Source organism: Hyaena hyaena, unplaced genomic scaffold, assembly GCF_003009895.1.
Source record: "Hyaena hyaena isolate Hyena2069 unplaced genomic scaffold, ASM300989v1 scaffold_451, whole genome shotgun sequence".
Lineage (NCBI taxonomy): Eukaryota > Metazoa > Chordata > Mammalia > Carnivora > Hyaenidae > Hyaena > Hyaena hyaena.
In genome coordinates this window covers 1,026,834-1,052,116 of record NW_024081080.1, presented here as the reverse complement: position 1 = coordinate 1,052,116, position 25,283 = coordinate 1,026,834, and the positions used below count along the sequence as shown (strand labels likewise).

Here is a 25,283-nt window from a genome sequence, read left to right as displayed (position 1 = left end):
AACAAAAAGAGTGTTGAAGCTTCCAGTTCTTTCTCAGGGATACTAAGGAGAGAGTTCCTGGGGAGCCAACAAGGTATGCAGTGCCAGAGAGCATAGTGGGAGTCAACAAAGTGGCAGTGGTATCCAGCTTTCGAAACAGCTTCCAGACCAAGACCTACCACAGGCACAGTCAGCTTCCTGAGAAGGTTCTTCAGCCTTTTCAGATCTGCTAAGCAGAATGTTTTAGAAAGACTTCCCAGAGGGTACCTGGCACATCACCCCACTCTTGGCACCAAAGTAATAGTGCTCACAGAAAAACACGGTCTTGGACTAAATTCGCTTAGAGAAGAGAAGGAAAAGTCTCCCCACACAGCAAGTAAAGAGCATCCTGAAGTGAAAAGCCAAGGCCAAGACCTTTAAACAAGGCTGTGAGGCCAGAACTCGGCAAGAGTGTATTTCAGTATTCTGCGTCATACACACTCAAACTCCACAACCCCATTTGCCCTTACCTTTTCAGAAAAAAAATCTTGAATTCTCTCTGATTTCCATAATATCTGACTTCATTTCTTATTTCCTGTTTTTGACTACATACTCTTTCCTTGGACTGGACTGGCCTTGGCCTCAGCTCCCCTCCCAACTGGGAATTTCTGTCACATACTCACTACAAGTACTTTCAGCCATCATCTCAATAGAATCCATCTGCCAGAACCTACCTTAGCACTGATCCATGTTCTCCAACATCCACGGAAGGGATTGAAAGAGACAGTGTATTATATCATCAAATTTTGTAAATCATTAATGTAAAATACCAAAATTTGAAACTCTGTAAGCAATAGTAATGGCTACTACTGTCTACTGTGTGCTAGATGTTTACACATATAGTCTGGAAACCTCATTTCAACCTTAGAGGTCAGGTCCTATTATCATCCCCATTTTTGAGGAAAGAAAAGTGAGGCCATGAGAGGTTAAATGATTTCCCAAGGTGTCAAAGTTAAGAAGCGGCAGAGATTTTTCAACAAATGCTGTGGAGCAATTGGATATCCATAAACAAAAACAAATAAACAAACCACTTCAACCTAAACCTTGTACCTTACACAAAAATGAACTCAAAGTAGACCATAGATATAAATGTAAAACCTAAGGGTGCCTGAGTGGCTCAATTGGTTAAGTGTCCCAACTCTTGATCTCAGCTTAGGTGTTGATTTCAGGGTCATGAGTTCAAGCCCTGCATTGGGCTCCATGCTGGACATCAAGCCTATTTAGATAGATAGATAGATAGATAGATGTAAAACCTAAAACTGTGACACTTCTACAAGGAAACATAAGATAAAATTTTCAGTAATCTGAGGTTATATGACATGTTCTTAGACATCATAAGCATAATACATAAAGAAAAAGTGAATCTATTAGGCTTCACCAGAACTAAAAACTTCTGCTCCGGTAAAGACCCTAATGAGAAAATTTTCAAAAAAAAAAATTGGGGCGCCTGGTGGCTCAGTCACTTAAGCGTCCAACTTTGGCTCAGGTCATGATCTCACAGTTAGTGGGTTCGAGACCCGCGTTGGGCTCTGTGCTCTCAGCTAGCTCAGAGCCTGGAGCCTGCTTCAGATTCTATGTCTCCCTTTCTCCTACCCTCCCCTGCTCATGCGCTCTCTCTCTCTCTCTCAGAAATAAATTTAAACACACACACACACACACAAAACATTAAACAAAATAAGCCACATGCCTGGGTAGCTCAGTCAGTTAAGATTCCAACTCTTGATTTCGGCACAGGTCATAATCTCATGGTTTGTGACCCATGTTGGGCTACACATTGGCAGTGTGGAGCCTGCTTTGGATTCTCTCTCTCTCTCTCTGTCTCCCTCTGTCCCTCCCCTGCTTGTGCGTACTCTCTCTCTCTGATAATAAATAAACTTTAAATAAATAAATAAATAGGCCTCAGACTAGAAGAAAGTATTTGCAAATTACATATCTGACAAAGGAATCATATCCAGAATTCATAAAGGACTTAACTAAACCCGAAAATAAGAAAACAAATAACCCAGTTAGATAATGAGCAAAACACTTGAGCAGATACTTTATGAAAGAAAATATGCAGATGGCACATAAGCACATAAAAAGATATTCAACAGGGTCTCCTGGGTGGCTCAGTTGGTTGAGCATCTGACTCTTGATTTCAGCTCAAGTCATGATCCCAAGGTCCTGGGATTGAGCCCCATGTCGGACTCTGTGCTGAGGATGGACCCTGCTTAAGATGCTCTCTCTCTTTGTCTCTTTCTCTCTCTCTCTCTCTCCCTCTCTCTCCCCTGCTCATGCTCTCTCTTTCCCTCTTTCTCTCTAAAATAATGTGTGTGTGTGTGTGTGTGTGTGTGTGTGTGTGTGTGTGTATTCAATATCCTTAGCCATTAAGGAAAGCATATTAAGGCCCAGATGAGATACCACTACACACCTATTAGCATGGTTACAACAAAATATAGTGACAATACCAAGTGCTGGCAAGGATACAGAAAAAATGGAATTATCATACTATCATATCCCATTGCTAGTGGGAATATAAATTGGTATAGCCACTCTGGAAAATGGCTAATCAGTTGCTTATAAAATTAAGCATGTACATATTTGAGCCCACAATCCTATCCCTGGGCATTTACCCTCTAGAAATGAAAGCTTGCATTCACATGAAAACCTATATGACAATGTTTAAAGCAGCTGTATTTGTAATCACCAAAAGCTACAAACAATCCAAATGTCTCTCAACTGGAGAATGGATAAACAAATTATTACATCCATACAATGGAACACTACTCAGCAAAAAAAGGAATAACAAATTTTTTTTATTAAAAAAATTTTAATGTGTATTTACTTTTGAGAGAAAGAGAGACAGAGTGCAAGTGGAGGAGGGGCAGAGAGAGAAGGAGATGCAGAATCCGAAGCAGGGTCCAGGCTCTGAGCTGTCAGCACAGAGCCCGACGCGGGGCTCAAACCCACAGACCATGAGATCATGACCTGAGCCAATGTCGGACACTTAACCGGCTGAGCCACCCAGGTGCCCCAGGAATAAACTATTATCGATACGCTTGGATGGATCATAAGGGCATCATGCTGATTGAAAAAAGCCAATCTCAAAAGTTCACATACTACAGGATTCCATTTAATGAATAGTCTTGAAATGACACAATTTTAGGAATAGAAAGAGATCAGTAGTTGCCTGAGGTAAAAAAAAAAAAAAAAACAACAAAACTTGAAATTGAGACCTTAGGAAAGCCTGCAGACATCATCTTTCAAAACAAGAAGGAAAGACTCCTGAAGGCAGCAGATACCAACTTTTATCCAACCCTGTCCCAGTACCTAGCTCATAGCAGGCACTCAGAAAATGTCTGTTTTCAGTAATGCTGAAGTTAAAGAGATCACTAGACTTCCCAAACTGCCTTGTCCATAAATATGCCAGGTTACCCTATTTGATTTAGGTAAGAAAAGCTAACATTTAATAGAGTACTTATTATGTACTAAGAAGTGTCAAGTATTTTATAAATATTGATTCATGTAATTCTCCAAACAATCTTATGAGGTGTAGGGATGATTATGATCTTCATTTTACAGATGAGAAAGGTGAGTCACAGAGAGACTTAAGGACTTACTTCCAGGTCCAATCTTTAAGAACTGAAGGAGCTACTTGGGGGAATCTACTCCTGAAACCAAGAGCACACTGTATACACTGTGTGTTAGCTAACTTGACAGTAAATTATATTTAGAGAAAAAAAAAGAATAAAAGGAGCTACAATGTAATCTGGATCTAGAATTATATTCTCATAATCGTTATATAACCTTATTACTACATTCTACAGTCTCTCTCGGATGCACTCTTCAGTCACTAGGCCTTTGATTATGTTTAAGTTCATTAAAGATGCATGAATATAGGAATGTTGAAAATTTTCTTAGCTGAGACATAGGGATCTGTATAGTTATGATTCCTAAGTCAGCAAGCATTTCCTTAATACCAATTCTGGCACTAGTGCCTTTTATTCCCATGACTTATTCATTCCATAACTGGAAGACTGTATCTCCCACTGCTCTTCACCCATTTTGCCTATCCTCCCAGTCTCCTTCCCTCTGGCAACTCAGTGGTTCACTCACCAGTGTGTGATAAAATATCTCAAATCATGGTTCACACTGACAAAAAGAGGGAAGACTGCACTTGATCCTATCACGTGACCAAAGTGTTAAAAGCTATGGAATCAGAGGAGAGAAGAGGAATATGGTGGCAGTATAAGAGGACCCTAGTCACTCCTCATCCCATGAACACAACTAGATAACTATCAAATCATTCTAAATAGCCCAGAAATCGACCTTAAGACTGGCAGAAAAAACTCCACAACTAAAGATAGAGAAGAGGCCACATGAAAGAAGGTAGGAAGTACAAAGATGAGGCTTAGGAGAAAACAAAGACCATGGCCACTGCAGTGGGGAGGTAGCTGCAGTGCAGAGAAGGGTGAGAGACAGACTAGCACACAGAGGAGCTCAACATGGGGAAGACGAATCTCCTTAGCAGTTGGTTTGTAAAGTGAGAGGGGCCAATTTTTGTGAGTTCTTAACAATCAGTGGAGCTTAAAGCCAGGAATTTTAAAGATCAATGGGCTTGGCTCAGATAGAGCCCGAAAGGAAATGTGCTGCTCTTGAAGAGAAAGAAGGCAAACAACGCCTGGACATTCAGCATTTAAACAGCAATCTGAAGAGCACCTGAGCACACAGTGGAAGGGCTATTTGCTCATTTCGGAGTATGTCCCAGAGAGGCAGCGTTCATGGAAAGACCTCTCTGGGAATAAGGAAACTGGCAGACACTATTTCCCTCTGCTGTCTCTCAGCATAAACACAGAGCCACCTACAGTAACAACAGCACTGACACTTGCTACCTAACTAACTTGCTTACACCAAGTTCCACCCACCCATGCTGTGGTGAAACGACCCTTCCCACTCTCACTTGCCTCAGTCCCGGTGTGGCAAGCCCCCTCCCCCAGAAGACTGGCTCAAACCCCAGCTCACACTGTATCTGCCAACCTGGGAGTTTTGCAGAGCCTCTGTTCTGATGGCAGTGGCAATAGGTCCCATTTCACAAGCAGACCAGAGCATACTTAGTAAACACTCGCCAGATTCAGGCCAGGGACCAAACACGGCCCTCGATAAAGAGAGCCTCTGCAGGCAATTGGCCTGAAGGATAAAGCAGCCAGAACACAAATTCAGTGCACACAGAACACCCATTGGAGACACTCGCAGGCCCTGTGGAACAGGGGACACTACAAGGAACAGACAGCAAAACAAGAACTCTTCTTCATAACATCATTACCTTCAAGAACAGGAGGTATAGCTGACTTTTCTAACACAGAGAAATAGGCACAGAGACTTAGACAAAATGAGAAGACAGAGAAATTTGTCCCAAATGAAAGAACAGGACAAGGCCATGACTGGAGATCTAAGCAAATCAGATATGAGTTACTTGCTTGATAGAGTATTTAAAGCAATGATCATGGGGATACTCACTGGACTTGGGAAAAGAGTGGAAGACATCAGAGAGACCCTTAGCACAGAGGTAAAGAAGAACCAATCAGAGATGAAGTGTGCAATAAACGAGATTGGAAACACACCTGATGGCAATGAACAACAGGCTGGAAGAAGTAGAAAAATGAATTAATGACTTAGAAGACAGAGTAATGAAAAGTAACCAAGCTGAACAAAAAAGAGAAAAAGAATTATATAAAACAAGAATAGAAGTAGGGAACTCAATGACTCCATCAAACAATAAGGTTCGTATTATAGGAGTCCCAGAAGAAGACAAAGAAGAGGGGACAGAAAATTTGTTTAAAAAATAGCTGAGGGGTGCCTGGGTGGCTCAGTCAGTTAAGCGTCCAACTTTGGCTCAGGTCGTGATCTCGCTGTTCATGAATTCAAGCCAATATCGGGCTCTGTGCTGCCAGCTCAAAGCCTGGAGCCTGCTTCAGATTCTGTGTCTCCCTGTCTCTCTGCCCCTCCCCCACTCAGGCTGTCTCTCACTCTCTCTCAAAAATAAATGAATAAACATTAATTTTTTAAAAAAAGAATAGCTGAAACTTCCCTAATCTAGGGCAAGAAACAGACATCCAGATCCAGGTTATGGAAAACCTCCAACAAAATCAACAAAAGGATATCCATACAGACATATTGTAATGAAATTGCCAAATACAGTGATAAAGAAAAAATGTTTAAAGCAGCAAGACAAAAGAAGACAGTAACATGCAAGGAAACCTCATAAGGCTAGCAGCCAGTTTTTCAGCAGAAATTTTGCAGGCCTGAAAGAGTACATGATATATTCAAAGTGATGAATGGAGCAAATCTGCAGACAAAAATCCTGTATCTAGCGAAGTTATCATTCAGAATAGGAGAGATAAAGAGTTTTCCAGAAAAACAAAAAGTAAAGGTGCTCATAAACATTAAATCAGACCAGAAAGAAATATTAAAGGGGACCCTTTGTGTAAAATGGAAAGATCAAAAGTGACAGTAGCTAGGTAGGAAACACAAGTTTAGTAAGTGAATATTTCTGTAAAAAATCAGTCAGGGGACTCACAAAATATAAAGATGTAAAATATGACATTATAGGGGCACCTGGGTGACTCAGTTGGTTAAGTGTCTGACGTTGGCTCAGGTCATGATCTCATGGTTCGTGGGTTCGAGCCCCACATCAGGCTCTGGGCTGACAGCTCAGAGCCTGGAGCCTGCTTCAGATTCTGTGTCTCCCTTTCTTTCTGCCCTTCCCCTACTTGTGCTCTATCTCTAAGAAAAAATAAAATATGGCATTATATGCCTAAAATGGGGGGGAGAGGAGTAAAGAATGAGTTCAAACTTAAAGGACCATCAATGTAATATAAACTGCTATAAGCAGATGTTATATACGAACCTCATTGTAACCACAAATCAAAAAACCACTAATAAATATGCAAGGAATAAAGAGAAGAAATCCAAATATATCACAAAAGAAAACCAACAAACCATGCAAGAGAGAAAGACAAAAAAAGGATCAGAGAAAATGTTCAGGAAAAAAAACTATAAAACAGTAATAAAATGGTAATGCATACATATCTACAATAATAACTTTCAATGTAAATGGACTAAATGCTCCAATCACAAAACATAGGGTGGCTGAATGGATAATTTTTTAAAAGACCCATCTAATGCTGCCTAAAAGAGACTCATTTTAGACTTAAAGATACATGCAGATTGAAAGTGAGGGTATGGAGAAACATGTATCTGGCAAAAAGCCAGAGGAACAATACTTTGTATAAAACAAAATAGACTTTAAAACAAAAACTGTAATGAGACAAAGAAGGACACTATACAATAATAAAGGGCACAATCCAACAAGACCATATAACAAGTGTAAATATGCAACCAAAACAGGAGCACCCAAATACATAAAACAGTTAATAAACATGAAGGAACAAGTCAATAATAACACAATAATAGTATAGGACTTTAATATCCCACTTACATCAATGGACAGATGATCTTAATAGAAAATAAACAAGGGAAAATGGCTCTGAATGACACACTGGAACATGTGGATTTAACAGATATATTTAGAATACTCCATCCTAAAACAGCAGAATATAGTCTTTTCAAGTGCACAGAGAAACATTTTCCAGAATAGATTATATATTAGCCCACAAAACAAGCCTTGACTCAACAAATTCAAGAAGATGGAAATCCTATAATGAACCTTTTCTGACCACAACGCTATGGAACTAGAAGTCAACTACATGAAAATATCTGGAAAGACCACAAATACACAGAGGTTAAATAACAAGCTACTAAACAATAAAGACATCAACCAGGAAATCAAAGAAGAAATTTAAAAAGTATATTGAAACAAATAGAAATGAAAACACAGTGTCCAAAACCTTTAGGATGCAGCAAAAGTGGTCCCAAGAGAGAAGTTTATTGCAATACAGGCCTACCTCAACAAGCAAGAAAAACTTCAGATAAGCAACCTAACCTTACACCTAAAGGAGCTAAAGAGAACAAGAAACAAAACCTGAAACCACCAGAAGGAAGGAATAATAAAGATTAGAGCAAAAATGAATGATATATAGAAACTAAAACAAACAAACAAAAAACAATAGAACAGATCAGTAAAACCAGATGCTGGTTCTTTGCAAAAAATCAATGAAATTGATAAACTTCTCAACTGACTTATCAAGAAAAAAGAGAAAGGACTAAAATAGAAGAAATCACAAATGAGTGAGGAGAAATAACCAACAGCACAGAAATACAAACAATTATAAGAGCATATTGTGAAAAACTATATGGCAACAAATTGGACAACCTAGAAAAAGTGGATAAATTCCTAGAAATATGGGAACTACCATAACTGAACCAGGAAGAAATACAAAATTTGAATAGACCAGTTACCAGCAAAGAAATTGCATCAGTAATCAAAACCTCCCCGGGGGGCAGGGGGGCTGCAGGGGAGAGGAGAAAACGGGTGATGGTCATTGAAGAGGGCACTTGTTGGGATGAGCACTGGGTATTGTATGTAAACAATGAATCACTGGAATCTACCCCCAAAACCAAGAGCACACTGTATACACTGTTAGCCAACTTGACAATAAATTATATTTTAAAAATCTCCCAACAATCAAAATTCCAGGGCCAGATGGCTTCAGAGGCAAATTCTACCAAACATTTAAAGAATAATTAATACCTATTCTTCTCAAACTGTTCCAAAATTAGAAAAAAGAAAACTTCCAAATTCATTCTATAAGGCCAACATTACTCTGATAACAAAACCAGACAAAGGCATCACAAAGAAAAGAGGAACTAAAGACCAGTATCTCTGATTAACATAGATGCAAAAATCCTCAACAAAATATTAGCAACCTGAATCCAACAATATATTAAGAATCATTCACAAAGGTGAAGTGAGATTTTTTTCCTTGGATACAAGGGTAGTTCAATATTCACAAATCAATCAACATGATATATCACATCAATAAGAGAAAAGAGTAAGAACCATATGATCATTTCAATAGATGTAGGAAACACATTTGTCCAAGTGCAGCCATTATAAAAATCCTCAACAAAGTAGGTTTTAGAGGGTACATATCTCAACATGATAAAAGCCATCTATGAAAAATCCCCAGCTAATGTCATCCTAAATGGGGAAAAACAGAGCTGTTCCCCGAGGTCAGGAACAAGACAAGGATGTCCACTGTCAACACTTCTTTTCAAAATAGTACCGGAGGTCCTAGCCACAGCAGTCACACAACAAAATAAATAAATAAATAAAAGGAATCCGAATCAGGAAGAAGTAAAACTTTCACAATTTGCACATGACATGATTCTATATAGAGAAAACCCTAAAGATTTCACCAAAAAACTGCTAGAACTGATAAATGAATTCACAAAAAAACAAAAGAGCAACCTACTGAATGGGAGAAGATACTTGCAAATGATGTATCTGATAAGGGTTTTATATCAAGAATATATAAAGAACTTATACAAGTTAACACCAGAAAAAAAAAGGATCCAATCAAATAATGGGCAGAAGACCAGAATAGACATTTTCCCAAAGAAGACATACAGATGGCCAACAGGTACATTAAAAGATTCTCAACATCACACTAATCATCAGAGAAATGCAAATGAAAGCCGCAATGAGATATCACTTTACACCTGTCAGAATGGCTAAATTCAGAAGGACAAAAAATAACATGTGTAGGTGAGGATGTGGAGAAAAAGGAACCCTCATGCACTGTTGCTGGGAATGTAAATTGGTACAGCCAGTGTGAAAAACAGTATGGAGGTTCCTCAAAAAATTAGAAATAATAATACCATAAGATCCAGTAATTGGGTATTTACCCTTTGAAAACGAAAACACTGATTTGAAGATATTTGCACCCCATGTTTGTGGCAGCATTATTTACAATAGCCAAGATATGGAAGCAACCCAAGTGTCTATTGATAGATGAATGGGTAAGGAAAATGTCACACACACACACACACACACACACACACACACACACACAGAAATGTTACACAGCCATAAAAAAGGGTGAGATCTTGCCATTCGCAACAACACGGATGGACCTAATACCTCTAGGGTATTATGCTAAGTGAAATAAGGCAGACTGAGAATGACAATTACCATATGATTTCACTCATATAGAATCTAAAAAAACAAAATAAACAAAAAGCAGAATCAGATCTATAAATACAGAGAACAAACTGATGGTTGCCAGAGGGAAGAGGGGTGGAGGGATGGGAGAATGGGTGAAGGGAAATGGGAGGTACAGGCTTCCAGTTATGGGTTGAAGTCATGGGAATAAAAGGAATAACATCAGTATAGCAAATAATACTGTAATAGTGTTGTATGGTGACAGAGAGTAGCTACACTTGTGGTGAGCAAAGTATAACATAAAGATATTGAATCACTACGTTGTACACAGGAAACGAATGTAACATTATGTGTCAACTACACTTAAATAAAAAAATTAAAACAAGAATGGGTATCTTTATTAAAAACAGAAGAGATGATCAAAATATACTTCAATTCTTTATCACGACTAGTTAAGGACAAAAGTTAAGGAGAAAATGGAGAAGGCAAAGACAATGTATAAAAATACTAAGATATCTAGAGAAAATCTTTTCTGCAGAAAGCCTCTTTCTTATGACCTTTTGGGCTATTTCTGTTAAAGGCTCTTGGAGAGCTATTACAATTTTTGGTGAGTGTAGGCATCAATGGAAATCTCACTTCTACTTATGTGGGCTCTGCTCTGAGTGACATTAAGTCAGGAGCTGAATCTAGCCCAAGGGCCAGAGATTCCTCATTCCTGACCCAACATCACTAATTTCTCTTCTAGAATTGGCTTGGAAATGAAATTGAGGTTATGGTCAGTACTGAGGAAGCCAAACGCCATCTGAATGACCTTCTTGAAGATAGAAAGATCCTGGCTCAGGATGTGGCTCAACTCAAAGAAAAAAAGGAATCTGGGGAAAATCCGCCTCCAAAACTCCGGGTAAGTGCCCTTATGGAAATACATGATCAATAATCAGACTCTGCACTCCCCAGAAACCCTCACAACTTTGGAGGATTACTGTCCTTTTAAAATTTCATCCTCATCCCTGTTGTTCTTCTTTGCAGAGGCGTACATTCTCACTTGCTGAATTGCGTGGTCAAGTTTCTGAGTCCGAGGATTCCATTACAAAGCAAATTGAAAGCCTAGAGACTGAAATGGAACTCAGGTAATGGGACTATCTCTAAGGCATTGTAATTTATAAAAATTTATGCCTGGAATGAAAAGAGAACCTATCAATCCAGTGATTCAAAAGCTTGTTTTTCACAGGCTTTGTGATGGTAGAGAAATAAGAGAACATAGCAATTCTTTTGAACCATACACATCACTATACATGTTAGGTACATTTTCTCATTAAGTCCCTCCCTATGAGGTGTTATTACATTGTATGTGGTAAGTATCATTCACTTGACCTTAAAGAGTTAAACAGGGGCAACTGGGTGGCTCAGTCAGTTGAACATCTGACTCTGGATTTTGGCTCAGGTCATGATCCCAGGCTTGTTGGACTGAGCCCTGCATTGGGCCCCATGCTGAGTGTGGAGCCGGGGATTCTCTTTCTTTCTCCCATTGCTCCTGGCCCCTGCCTGTGCACTCACTCGCTCTCTCTCTCACTCTCTCTCTCTAAAATAAAAAAAAAAATTAAATAAAGATAAACAGAAGTTCAGAAATCTTAAGAAATGTGCCAAAGGTTATACAGAGCTGGAATTCAAAACCTGGTCTATCTAATTACAAAACCCATACTCTTTATGATGTACCACATCTTAGTATCTCTGAAATGCAGAACTGGCTAAAAACAAAATTTTAGAGGAAGTCAAGAACTGATACCAAAAAAGCTACAGTACAGAAGGAAGAGAAGCTTAAGAGATCATCGGCAAAGTACATATAATATAATGTATAAGGGAAGTTATCATGAGCATTAAATTAGATTAGTAAGTAAAGTATTTAACACAGTACTTGGCATATTAGAAGTGCTCAATGAACATTCTCTCTTTTTCTTTTTGTGGCTCTAAGACCATATATTATGCTGCTCAAATCACTATTACTATCTTTTAAGTATCTGTGATATCTAGAAGGAATCAAACTTTGATAGAGATTTTAGAATGTCTTTGAATAATAGAATTGTATCGCCCAGAAGCCCTTACAGATTATTGAATTTGTTTTTAGTAACATGCACTAGCTGTTTATCTTTGGATACAGCTATAAATCACTTAACATTTGAGTGTCTGCTTTTTGCTGCACTGGATGTATGCAGTTGGGATATATAGAAAATAGGTGGCATTCCTTGCTCTGAAGTGGAAATTGTTTAATGACACAGTGGTGTGTTGGAATCATTTGTTAAAATTTCAGGAATGTTACAAGCTTTTTTTTATTAAAAAATTTTTAACATTTATTTATTTTTTTTTCAATCTTTACAAAGTGTTTATTTGAAATTTAGACAACATGCAACATTTATTTATTTTTGAGACAGAGAGAGAACATGAGCTGGGGAGGGGCAGAGAGAGAGGGAGACACAGAATTGGAAACAGGCTCCAGGCTCTGCTGTCAGCACAGAGCCCGATGCGGGGCTCGAATCCACAGACCGCGAGATCATGACCTGAGCTGAAGTCGAACGGTTAACTAACTGAGCCCCCCAGGCGCCCTGAAATTTTAAAAGACTTAAGGGGCATGAATTATCAGAAGAGACAGCAAAGGCCATTTAACCAATGACAGTTCTGAAGTGCTCTGGCTCACCTCTTCCAAGAAGCCTTTCCTGACTCTTCATCCCCCATTAATCCTCCTCTTCTCTAATCTCCTTCAGAACTTAGAGTACTAAATCATATGGTACAACAGATGTGTCATCTTTATATTTGTTAATTTTTTTACATTTATTAGTCTTATCGATATAAATTGATCATAACCTTGTTGAAGGAAAGGACTATAGTTTTTTTAATTTTTTTAACGTTTTTTTATTTTTGAGTCAGAGACAGAGCACGAGCTGGGGAGGGGCAGAGAGAGAGGGAGACACAGAATCTGAAACCGGCTCTAGGCTCTGAGCTGTCAACACAGAGCCCGACGCGGGGCTCAAACCCACGGACCGTGAGATCATGACCTGAGCTGAAGTCGGCCGCTTAACTGACTGAACCACCCAGGCACCCCAAGGACTATATATTAGACCAGAGTTCTCAAAGTGTGGCGCACAAACCTCTGGCGGTCTCTGAGCAATCAGAACTATTTTCATAATAATATTACAACATTTGCCATTTTTACCACATTGACATTTGCCATGACCGTGCAAAACAACAGTGGACAAAACTGCTCATACTTTAGCTTGAATTAAAGCAGTAGTACCAATCAATCTTTACTGGTGGTCACCACCACACACTCTCTGCTTTTTTTTTTTTTTTTTTAAATGTCAGTTTTACTTAAGACTGACTTTTATAGGGGCACCTGGCTGGCTCAGTCGGTAGAACGTAATACTTTTGATCTCGGGATCATGAGTTCAATCCCCACATTTTTTTTAAGTAGTAAAAAAAAATGGTTTTGATAAAGCAGTAAAAATTGTTAATTTTATTAAATCTCAACCCTTAAGTTCAAATCTATTTAGTATTCTATGTGACGGAATGGGAAGAACACAGACTACTTGTGCTCTGTGCTAAAGCCTGAGAGTTGTCTGGAGGAAAAGCACTTGTGCGATTGTTTTCCCATGGAACATTAGTTGTCTTTGAAAGAATGACTGACAAACTATGGTTATTCAGACTTCAGTACTTGGCAGACATTTTCTGAAAAGTGAACAGAGTGAGCCCGTCGCTTCAAGGAAAACAACTGGCAGTGTTTGTCACCAAAGTTAGAATTTGAGCTTTCAGGCAAAACTTAGAACATTGGAAAATTTTTATCTGCCACCATTGAGCTTGGCAGTTTTTCATAACTTTTCTGATGAGACCAGTAGTGATATTCACAATTTTTTATTTTTTGTATATTACATAATTAAATGTGTTCACATTTGGAGACTTTGCATCACTTGACATTGTCCAGATAATGTTACAGAAGCCTATATGGGTAAAAGAGCCATTCAGATTGCAAGACAAACTGATGGATTTTAACGTAAGAGAGTAAGAAAAGTTTACTAATAATGGTTTCAGATTCCACATTTCAACTTTAGGGAACTACCACTTGCAGGGTTTTTTTTTTTTTTTAATTTTTTTTTTAATTTTTTTATTTCTAGGAGAGAGAGAGAGAGACAGCATGAGCAGGGGAGGGTCAGAGAGAGGGAGACACAGACTCTGAAATAGGCTCCAGGCTCTGAGCTGGCAGTCAGCACAGAGCCCGACGCGGGGCTCGAACCCACGAACCGCGAGATCATGACCTAAGCGAAAGTCAGACGCTTAACCGACTAAGCCACCCAGGCGCCCCTTGCAGGGTTTTAGTATAAATCGCAAAGAAGAGTATCTATCCACAATTATATGAATAGGCTGTTAAAATGCTCCTCCTTTGTCCAACCACATATCTATGTGAGGCCAGATGAAAGATAATTAATAAAGACATTAATTTCAACCAGAACACATCACAAAAGACTGGTTGCCGAGGGAAATGTGAGAATCCAGCTGTCTTCTATAAAGCCAGATATTACAGAGATTTGTAAAAATGTCAAACAACCCCACTCTACTCACCAAGTTATTTTTTGTTTTAGAAAACATTTTTCATAAAATATATTACAATGGCTTCTTACTATTTTAAGTGAATTAATAGACATTTAATTTTTTCTCAGTTTTACTTTCCATATTGTAAATACCTATAGATATAATGTATATAAACAGTTTATCAGAGGTCCTCAGTCATTTTTAAGAGTGTAGAAGGGTCCTAGGGCACCTGGGTGGCTCAGTCCGTTGGGCATCTGAGTTCAGCTCAGGTCGTGATCTCACAGCTCATGGGTTCAAGCCACACGTCGGGCTCTATGCTGACAGCTAGCTCAGAGCCTGGAGCCTGCTTTGGATTCGGTGTCCCCACCTCTCTCTGCCCTTCTCCTGCTCATTCTCTCTCTCTCTCCCTCTCCCTCTCTTTCCCTCCTTCTCTCCTTCTCTCCCTCTCTCCTTCTCTCCCTCTCTCTTTCTATCCCTCTCTCCTTCTCTCCCTCTGTCTCTCTCAAAAATAAACAAACATTTAAAAAAAAGAGTGTAGAGTGGTCCTAAGACTCCAGGATTTGAGAACTACCATCTTAGATTATTTTGGTACCCATCTTCTTTTATAGTACTTTACAGAACAGCACGTCACACATATGCTAGTATGCTAGCTCTCAATGGACACATAGCAAAGCTGAAAAGGAAGCTACTAACAAAACTGCATTATTGTACAAACCTTGGTCTCAGGCCATACCTGATCAGAAAGTATCTGTAAGCTATAGCCAGGGTCAATGGTATCTAGCCTTCTTAGAAACTTCACAGTCCTATGGAAGGCACATCAAGGTAACCTCCTGCAACACTAGCCATATGTAACAATTTGATATTCTGTCCCAGCAAAAAACATCTACCTGCTTGTTCCTTTGAGATTTTTTTTTCCTTCAAGTATCCAACATGACTCTTATCCTTACATGGTTGAGCCACTATATCACAGTCTGAACTTAAATGGCCTCAAGACAAAGTCATATTACAATCTGTGCACTACAACAAAAGCCTTACTGATACAAGGTTTGCATTATATGACCCATTTATTTCTACCTATATTTAATAAAGTAAAACCAGGATTGGGGCACCTGGGTGGCTTAGTCGGTTAAGCGTCCGACTTTCGCTTAGGTCATGATCTCGCGGTTTGTGGGTTCGAGCCCCACATCGGGCTCTGTGCTGACTGCCAGCACAGCCTGGAACCTGTTTCAGAGTCTGTATCTCCCTCTCTCTCTGACCCTCCCCTGCTCATGCTGTCTCTCTCTCTCTCTCCTAGAAATAAATAAAAAATATTTAAAAAAAAATAAAATAAAACCAGGATAGTCTCTTGGATTCCCTTTTCATCAGGAATTGAGATACTATATAAAATCCTAACCAGATAACTCAATCATTATTTAAAAGCTCTTTAACTGAGGGGTATCTCGGTGGCTCAGTCAGTCAAACATCCGACTTAAGCTCAGGTCATGATCTCGCAGTTTGTGGGTTCATGCCTTACCAGGCTCTGTGCTGACAGCTCGGAGCCTGGAGCCTGCTTCAGATTCTGTGTCTCCCTCTCTCTCTGCCTCTACCCTGCTACTCTGTCTCTCCCTCTCTCTCTCTCTCAAAAATAAACAAACATTAAAAAAAATAGAAAAAAAGGTATTTAACTGGTGGTACCTCCATCCATAAAACTATTTGAAGTTTCTCCACAGAGCTCTCCCCCTCTCCTTGGGGTTGGGGATACTAGCAATGAGTCACACTGTTTCTTTTCCTGAAGGAGTGCTCAGATTGCTGACCTACAGCAGAAGTTGCTGGATGCAGAAAGTGAAGACAGGCCAAAACACCGCTGGGAGAATATCGCTACCATTCTGGAAGCCAAGTGTGCCCTGAAATATTTAATTGGAGAGGTAAGCATCGATCTTCCTACCAGGAATTAGGGGCCTGACTTGGTAGGTTGAAATAAGATGTTAGCCTGGAATACTATCATAGTGCTGTTGCCAGTTTTCATGGTGGAAACTGCAATGACACTAGCATTAGGGAAATAGTTTTATGGGTCAAGGCTGGTGTGAACAAGTACAGGCCAGTCACTTAGAAAAATAGAGGACTTGCAAATTGATACCTGTGGTGCCTGACATGTAGCAAGTGCTCAGTAAACATCTGCTATTATTATTGGGAAAATATCAGGATGCCATAGGAGGCCACTATTTAAACATAAACTCTTATATCGTACTGCTTTTCGAAACACCAATGACATGTATATTCAAAAAGTTTAAGATACAGTCTAAAAAAGAGGAAACCTAATCATCTTTTGACATATAAAGATTCATCTTAAGGAAATCCATCCTCACTGACCCTAAAATAATATATCATCTTACATTGCCACAAGAGGGACCGAAGTTGATCAACTCTGGAGACTGAGGTATTTTCACTTTGAGACAAGCATGCAAACTCCAACTCTGAAGTTTGAGCAGTGTTATCCTTTATACATTTTTGTATTGGGTGAGCGGATTTGCCCTACCAAGGCAATCCTGATTAGTCTTATGGACAGTGGTATCTGTGATGTTCACAGTGTGGGCCCGCAGAGGCTATAAAACTAGGCCAGCATAGGATATCAATCTAGCCTGAAGAGCCAGATCAACAGTCCCAGCTAATATGTCTACTAGTTCCAACATGTGAACGCAGACATTCTGAGATGGGCCATAATTGGCCATAAGGGTGTGTCCTGTGGATTTCTCTTTAAGACAAAGGAAGAAAGTCTTAAATATCAGAATTTGGACTTGTCAGATACTGTTTGTGTTCAGTGTATTCTTGCCTGGAGACAGAGCAAGAGATTAAATGACCTCAGCAGTGGCTCCTAGCTCTGAGAGATCTATCTCAACAGAAACTTGGGCTCTTGGCCTGAGTAGCATTGTTACTATTCAGTGGGAGAATCCATATGACATAGAAAAAAGAAGAATGGACTTGGATGTGGAGGAACGTTTCTCAGTCCATTTCAGGAAAGCTGACATTTTCCTGCCTAATGAATGGGGAAAGGTGGCCATTCTCCAAAGAAACCGATCTTCTTTTATCCCTTCCAGCTGGTCTCCTCCAAAATACAGGTCAGCAAGCTTGAAAGCAGCCTGAAACAGAACAAGGCCAGCTGTGCTGACATGCAGAAGATGCTGTTTGAGGAACGAAATCATTTTGCTGAAATGGAGACAGAGTTACAGGCAGAGCTGGTCAGAGTGGAGCAACAGCACCAAGAGAAGGTAAACTCTGGCAGGCCAAGAAGCTATACTGAGAAACAAAGTATAGCTTTTTATTATTAGTTTTGAAAAGATAGTGGGGAGAAAAAATTTTAAATAAAAAGATAGTAGGGGGAAATGAAGTTTCCTTCAAAAGACGCCACAGTCTTTTCCAAATTTTGCAAGCAAGGAACCTGAGAAATTATTTTGCAAAGTTTACACATACAGTGACTCTTAGCCTCTGGAGTTAAGACCAAGATTAACATCGTGGCTGTGCTTACTACTTCAGGCCACAAGAACAAAATGCAACAGGTACTTCTAAACCAGAGGAGTCATCTGGGTCACTGCTTGAACTAAGCCAGAATTCCTTTCTCCTCTTTCTTACTCCTTTGTCCCACTGGGTTGTATCTTTCTCTAGGTGCTATACCTTCTCAGCCAGCTGCAGCAAAGCCAAATGGCAGAGAAGCAGCTAGAGGAGTCAGTCAGTGAAAAGGAGCAACAGCTGCTGAGCACACTGAAGTGTCAGGTATGATAACTAGGCAAAGGTCTCCAGAGGTGGGATCCACAGGCCTGGCTGAGAATCCTGTCTGATTTATAGCATTGTACTTGGCAGCAAAGAGTAACCACCGAAAAGAGATTTATACTAGTAACCTCTGCGACCTTTTCACCCTATTTGATCAATTTAGGGGTATTTAAAATGTAACCACATATAGAATAACCTCCTTTGCAGTACAGAAATGACGGTACATACTCCATACCAGACTTTGAGGCCTCCTGTTTCCTTGCCTCAGCCCTGAGCTCTAAAAGAGTTGAGAAAGTTCAGTCATCCCACAGAATCCTAGGGGCATTCAGCTGTCTCTTCCTGAGCCTGTTTTGAGCTGAGACCTGACATGTTTGTAAAGTGCCTGAGGTCTGAATCTCTTCCAGAGGCTGGGAACACCACACCCTTTAGTAGCATGTTGGAGCACTATTTTATCCAACTTAGAATCTTTTTCTTTCTTTTTTTTTTTTTTTTTTTCCCCTGAACCACCAGTCTCGAGAGTTACCTTGGCACCTCCCATCGAAAACATAACCAAACTAGTTAAGGTCGTATGCACGAATCATAAATCTGGTTGCCTTAAGTGCCAAGAAGTTTAAGCAAGCTTATGAGAGTAGCAAATAAAATGCCTAGCCTGTGTTTAGAAGGGTGAACAAAAGCATCTGTCGACTTGAAAGAAACAAAGCTAAGTGTCCATTTTGGTCTCTTAATCAGCATCCTGATGTGAATGAATAAGGGATGCAAGACTAGAAAACAGAAAAGAATAAGGAAAGCATTTCAGGCAGAGCACATGGTTCATATGAGTGTGGTCAGAACTGTTTGGGAGCGTTGGAATAGAAGTGGCATTCAGGACACCTAGGAACTGGTGGGAATCAGGCATTTTTCTGGGTGCCAATGCCTGCTGTGCAAAAACCATCTGCTGCCAGCGACTTGGCAGCGGTATGTTTTCATCTATGTGAGTTGTTTGGTAACCCACATGTAGTGCCCAAAATAACCCCACCTATCACCGCACTATCTGGAAATAGGATGAAGAACTTGAGAAGATGCGAGAAGTGTGTGAGCAAAATCAGCAGCTTCTCCAAGAGAATGAAATCATCAAGCAGGTAACACAGCTTCCCACCCACTTTAATAAGCTCTGGGAGACCCTGTTGCAATTGAGGTCAGCTCTTGGGAGCAGCCCTGAGTATGATGAGTTGGCTCTATTTTTGACATCTGTGTCAAGTTTCCATGTAATACAGTTGTGTGCATTTCAAAATGGTTTAAACACATTTTTTCATCTGCTCTTTTCTGAATCGAATGCCTGTCTTCTAAAGTGAGAGTCCTTCAACCTTCCTTACTATTAACTTGCCTCACTTTACTCAGGTTTAAATTAAGCTAGCTTAGGGGCGCCTGGGTGGCTCAGTCGGTTAAGCGTCCGACTTCGGCTCAGGTCACGATCTCGCGGTCTGTGGGTTCAGGCCCCACATCGGGCTCTGTGCTGACAGCTCAGAGCCTGGAATCTGTTTCAGATTCTGCGTCTCCTTCTCTCTCTACCCCTCTGCTGCTCGTGCTCTGTCTCTCTCTGTCTCAAAAATAAATAAACGTTAAAAAATTTTTAAATTAAGCTAGCTTAGGAGTCGTTATGTTTTAGCCATTAACATTCCCAGCAGCTGCCCTGCAGCATACTCTGTATGTTTTCTTTTTGAACAGAAACTGACCCTCCTCCAAGTAGCCAGCAGGCAGAAACCTCATCTTCCTAAGGATACCCTTCTATCTCCAGACTCTTCTTTTGAATATATCCCACCTAAGGTAAGCTGCTCAGTGCCAGTAAAACCTGCACATGGCTATGGTTGGGGGTGAGTGTGCTAATAAGTTCATCCTTTAGAAGAGCTTGAGGGTTAAAAAACCCAAATTCCAGCATTTCAATTTTCCTTGGAGTCCTAAACAAAACTACAGTACAATCTTGAAGAAAATCGGCATTTTCTCTCCCTGGAAGGCTGACTTTGGGCCATTTACAGGCATTATATAACACAACTGAGGAGGAACAGGAGAAAAGAGCAGTGTTCAGCTGTCCATCCAGAGATACTCATCTCATCATATCAAGAGTTCCTCTTTCCTCCCTGAAACTACTCAGCCTCTATCCCTTCAGTTTCTATCCCTTCAAAGACTTTGCAAGGCCAAAGGCTAAAGCAGATTTTCTTCTGATTGGTAAAGCCAAGGGGGTATATTTAAGGGAGTCTGAAATCTCGGCTCTGAGAATATAGCTGGCAGCAGCTACTGGGAAGATATGATCTACATGTATTTTTAAAATTTTATTAAATAATTATTCCAAACCTTTTTTCTCAGCCAAAACCTTCTCGTTTTAAAGAAAAGTTCCTGGAGCAAAGCATGGACATCGAGGATCTAAAATATTATTCAGAGCATTCCGTGAATGAGCCTGAGGACAGTGCTGGTGATGATGATGATGGAGATGATGAGGAATGGAAGCCAACAAAACTAGTTAAGGTGTCCAAGAAGAACATCCAAGGGGTAGGAGGCAGCTTTCATCCCTGTCAGGGGTTCTAGTCATTAGTCTCCACTGCCAGTGGGAAGGTGCTGGCCCCATACCCTGCCCCTGAGCCTCTGGATCTCATTCAAAGGCATTTGGCTCCATGAGGAGTCCTTGTCGGGCCAGCTCTGTATGGAACCTGGGGCTGGCAGAGAAGGTTGCCTGAGTGCACAAGATGGCTGTCTTCGTGTTTTCAGGTTCTCGCTAAGTCTGAATGGGTAATAGTATTCTATACCATTTCACTGATGCTGATTGGGGGATCATAATAATCCTTCATATTTTTATACCACTTTACAGTTTAGAAGCCATTCTCATATATTTTCTCTCTTTTTATCATCACAAAAAAATCCTGTGAGGTATTTATTATTTGCATCTTACAGATGGATTTGAGACCCACAGGAGTGAAATGACCTTGCCCAGGGTCATAAAACCAAGTGCCAGGATTTGAAACCAAATACTCTGACTCCAAATCCAGTCTGTTTCTACCATACCATGGTCATATCAGTAACAATTGCAGACCAAAAGCTAAGTAGGAATTTCATCTTCCTTCCCTAATAGAGTGATTGTGTTCCCTAGGCTGAGGAGCAATAGGAATTACAGAAAAGGCTAACAATAATTAAGATCAAACACACCAAGTTAAGGTTGGTTAGGAACAATTTGACTTTGAGGGGCATGCCTTATTTACTTCCACAATGATAGTCCTTACATAATTATCAAACCTAGATGTTTTATGTTGTGAGATATTAACTTCCCAGGTACTATATCACCGCTACCTCAGCTGTGCCCTGTAGCCATATTCCACTTAAAGAGAACAGTTCACAAATTAACCTAGCCAGCTTCCTGGAAAGTTACTTGATTTCATCAGCTGATTGAGCACCACATAGGGAACTTAGCCTTAGAAAGCCACAACACCAGAGAGAAGCAAGTCATGAGGAATAGACTGACTATCTGTTAAGTCATTTGGGAAGAGTCATCAAGAATGTAATAAGTCAAATGCTCTTAGTGGGACTAAGAGCTCATCCCTAGTCTCAGAGAGCTCATAATCTAATGGGAAAACAAGGCAAAGAAATGAAAGCATATCATAGAACCTGAGCACATTCATCTCAGGGAGATGAACTGAGGGATTTTTTTTAATAAAGTTTATTTATTTGTTTTAAGAGAGTGTGTGTGTGTGTGAGCAGAGGAAGAGCAGAGAGAGAGAGAGAGAGAGAGAAAACCCCAATCCCAAGCAGGCTCTGTGCTTTTGGCAGGAATCCCGACATAAACCATGAGACCAGGACCTGAGTCAAAATCAAGAGTCCTATGCCTTGGGGTGCCTGGGTGGCTTAGTCGGTTAAGCGTCCGGCTTCAGCTCAGGTCATGATCTCACAGTTTGTGGGTTCGAGCCCCACGTCGGGCTCTGTGCTGACGGCTAGCTCAGAGCCTGGAGCCTGTTTCAGATTCTGTGTCTTCTTCTCTCTCTGACCCTCCCCTGCTCACACTGTCTCTCTCTCTCTCTCTCTCTCTCTCTCTCTCTCTCTCTCTCTCTCAGAAATAAATAAAACATTAAAAAAAAAAAAAGAGTCGTATGCCTAACTAAGTCACCCAGGTGCCCCCTAAGAGTGACTATAAAGCCAAACCAAGTAGATACCGTTTAGGAAGATACCATGAAAGAGATGACTATTGCTGCATTATAAGACAGAAAGGGAAACACAGTCTTGGAAGCAGCTGAGAGACCATTTCTGGCACAATGAATAGCATATTGCAAAGACTTGGTTATAGAGGGATAGGGGGTTGGGACACTTACAAAAAATGGGGCAGAATGATGTCTGACTTTTCACTCATTCAACAGACGGTTTTGTACTCTACTATGACTGAAGTGGAGAGCATGAGCTGAATGTAGACTCAAGGGTCAGCTAAGTAATAGGAAACAGAGTTGAGAAGTATACACAGAAACAAATGGCAGAGGACCTAAAATCCCTGGGAAGTCATTTCTAGATGTGAAGCAAATGTGTGTACATTTATGCTGGACGCAAGCTTACTGTATATATTATAGCACTGTTGCTCCAAGCGTAAAAGGGAAATACAGAAGTCTAATAAAAATTGAAAGTCAGTATTTGCTATCAGTGATAAATTATATGTCTAAAACAGTGAGAGATTATTCTTTTCTAGGCTTTTCTCCCGATTTTTTAACTTAAAAAATATAACTGGGCATTAAAGGGAACGACTTGGCATACAATCTAGTTTCTCCCTTTTGCAGCCTCGAAGTACATGGATGCTACGACTGCTCTCTGATCAGACGTGTAGACACGTTAGCTGCAGACCTTGATGCTTTGCATGAAGGCCATCATATTTATTGTTCCTACCCAGCTGAAATGGGCTGGTGTTCTATCACTAGATTGTTTCAAAGGAGACTGCAGCACGTACCAAACTAAGGACTTGTCTAGAGCTAATGCTGAGAAAGTAGGCTTCCTCACAAGTGACTTGTCAAAGGTCATACCAAGTATTAAATATAGGACTAGGGCCTGAGTCTCTGTCATAGCCTGGTATTCTTTATGTTAAAGTTTTTACCGGATCTTATTCTGAGATACAGTATAACACTGAAATCAGTGCTGGGAGAATTATAGACTCTAGAGCAATAGTTCTCAACCCTGGCTGCACATTAGAATCCCCAAGGCAGCTTTTCAACATAGGGAGCCTTGGACCCACCCCCAGATATTCTGATTTAATTGGTCTCAGGTGGGACCTGGCCATTTTGAAAAGCTCCCCAGAGATTTCTTATGTGTAGCCAGGGTTGCAAATCACTGGCTTAAAGGAACCCCAGAGGTCTTTCAGCTCTACTTCCCACTCTATATGAAGAAGCCCTCTATTATAGTGGTTCTTAACTGGGGTGTTGGGATATGCTGGTGGGTTGCTGGCTTTTGCGATACACATACATGTACACACACATGTATATATACAAATACATATATATTTGAAGTCATGGCTGTGGCAAGGTCATGTTCGCTCTCATACATTCTGATCTGGGTGCTGGTGGGAAAGAGAATAGGATGAAGCTATAGCTTGTGAGATGGCATTCATGTGAATGCATTTGTCATGTGTGTGTCATGACTGTTCCATAACGCCACTACCAGGTGTTAATCTAGCCTCTGCCTGCTTGAAAACTTCTAGTACTAGGAAGCTCACGGCCTCATAGGGCAGTCCATTGTAGTCCACTGACTTAGGAAGTTGTTTCCTGTTGAGCTAAAATGTACTGTCCTATAAATCATCCCAGTGGAGGATGGCTGTGTAAAAGTCTGGTTGTTCTTCCTCATGACAGCTCTTCAGATACCACTCTCATTCTATTATCCCTTTGGATAAAATAGAGACACATTGGCAGGATAATAGAGTGTTTGTGAGGCATTTATGTGAATTTGTGAATGGTCAGAGGACCATACCCAGGCTACAGCAATCAGTGGATCACTGTCGTCGCATGTGGTGTCTCTAGAACATGTCATAGAACTCTGTCTTTTGTGTCTTATTCAAAGAAACAAGATTTTTTCCCTCATAATGTCCAGTATTGGCAAAGGCGACTAATGTGGACATTCCTCTCTATTGTTAATAGGTATGTAAATTGGTATGCAGTTCTGGGAGGCAACTTGAAAATATGTATCAAAAATCTGGGGCACCTAGCCAGCTCAGTCAGTAGAGCATGTGACTCTTGATCTCAAGGGCTGTAAGTTCAAGCCCCACCTTGGATGTAGAGATTACTTAGAAATAAAAATCTTTAAAAAAAATATGTATCAAAAATCTTAAAAGTGTCCCTGTCGTTTGGCCCAGTAATTATACATGTAGGAATTTATACTAAGGAAATAGTCACTGGTACATAAAAAGATTTATTCATCCAACAATCCTTCTGTGAGCACCTAGATACATATCAAGCACTGTTTCCAGGTGCTAAGGATACAAAAAACAAGACAGGTAAGATCCTTGGCCTTATGAAACGAAAGACATTCTTGTGGAGAGAGACACATCATGACAAATAAATAAAATAATTTTAGACGATGATAAGAGAAACAAATATAGTGAAGTCATAGAGAATTCTGGGGTAGGAAAACAGCTCTTTGAAAGAGTGCTTGGGAGAGACCTCTTCAAGGAGGAAATGCTTAAGCAGAGATCTGAGCAAAGGGAAGGAGCAAGTCAGGGAAAGAATCAGGGGAAAAACATTTCAGGAAAAGGGAATAGCAAATGCAGGAAAAAGCCTCAGGCAGGAATGAGTTTGGTTTACCAAGGAACAGCTGAAAGGGCCAGGGTAGCTGGAGAGTATTGAGAAGTAGGAGAACG

At 40.3% G+C, this 25,283-nt stretch overlaps 1 protein-coding gene across 4 annotated transcripts in view; it reads left to right on the top strand.

Annotated features, from left to right (window-relative positions):
• KIF4A (kinesin family member 4A) overlaps positions 1 to 25,283 on the top strand; it is a 126,913-nt gene that overhangs the window by 95,948 nt on the left and 5,682 nt on the right. For all 4 annotated transcript variants that reach the window (XM_039253377.1, XM_039253373.1, XM_039253376.1 and 1 more), the window contains 8 exons: positions 10,866 to 11,021; positions 11,147 to 11,247; positions 16,470 to 16,599; positions 17,770 to 17,940; positions 18,335 to 18,442; positions 19,480 to 19,557; positions 20,144 to 20,242; positions 20,780 to 20,962. In XM_039253377.1, the coding sequence (XP_039109308.1) occupies positions 10,866 to 11,021; positions 11,147 to 11,247; positions 16,470 to 16,599; positions 17,770 to 17,940; positions 18,335 to 18,442; positions 19,480 to 19,557; positions 20,144 to 20,242; positions 20,780 to 20,962 (1,026 nt within the window). The remainder of the gene's footprint in view (positions 1 to 10,865; positions 11,022 to 11,146; positions 11,248 to 16,469; positions 16,600 to 17,769; positions 17,941 to 18,334; positions 18,443 to 19,479; positions 19,558 to 20,143; positions 20,243 to 20,779; positions 20,963 to 25,283) is intronic.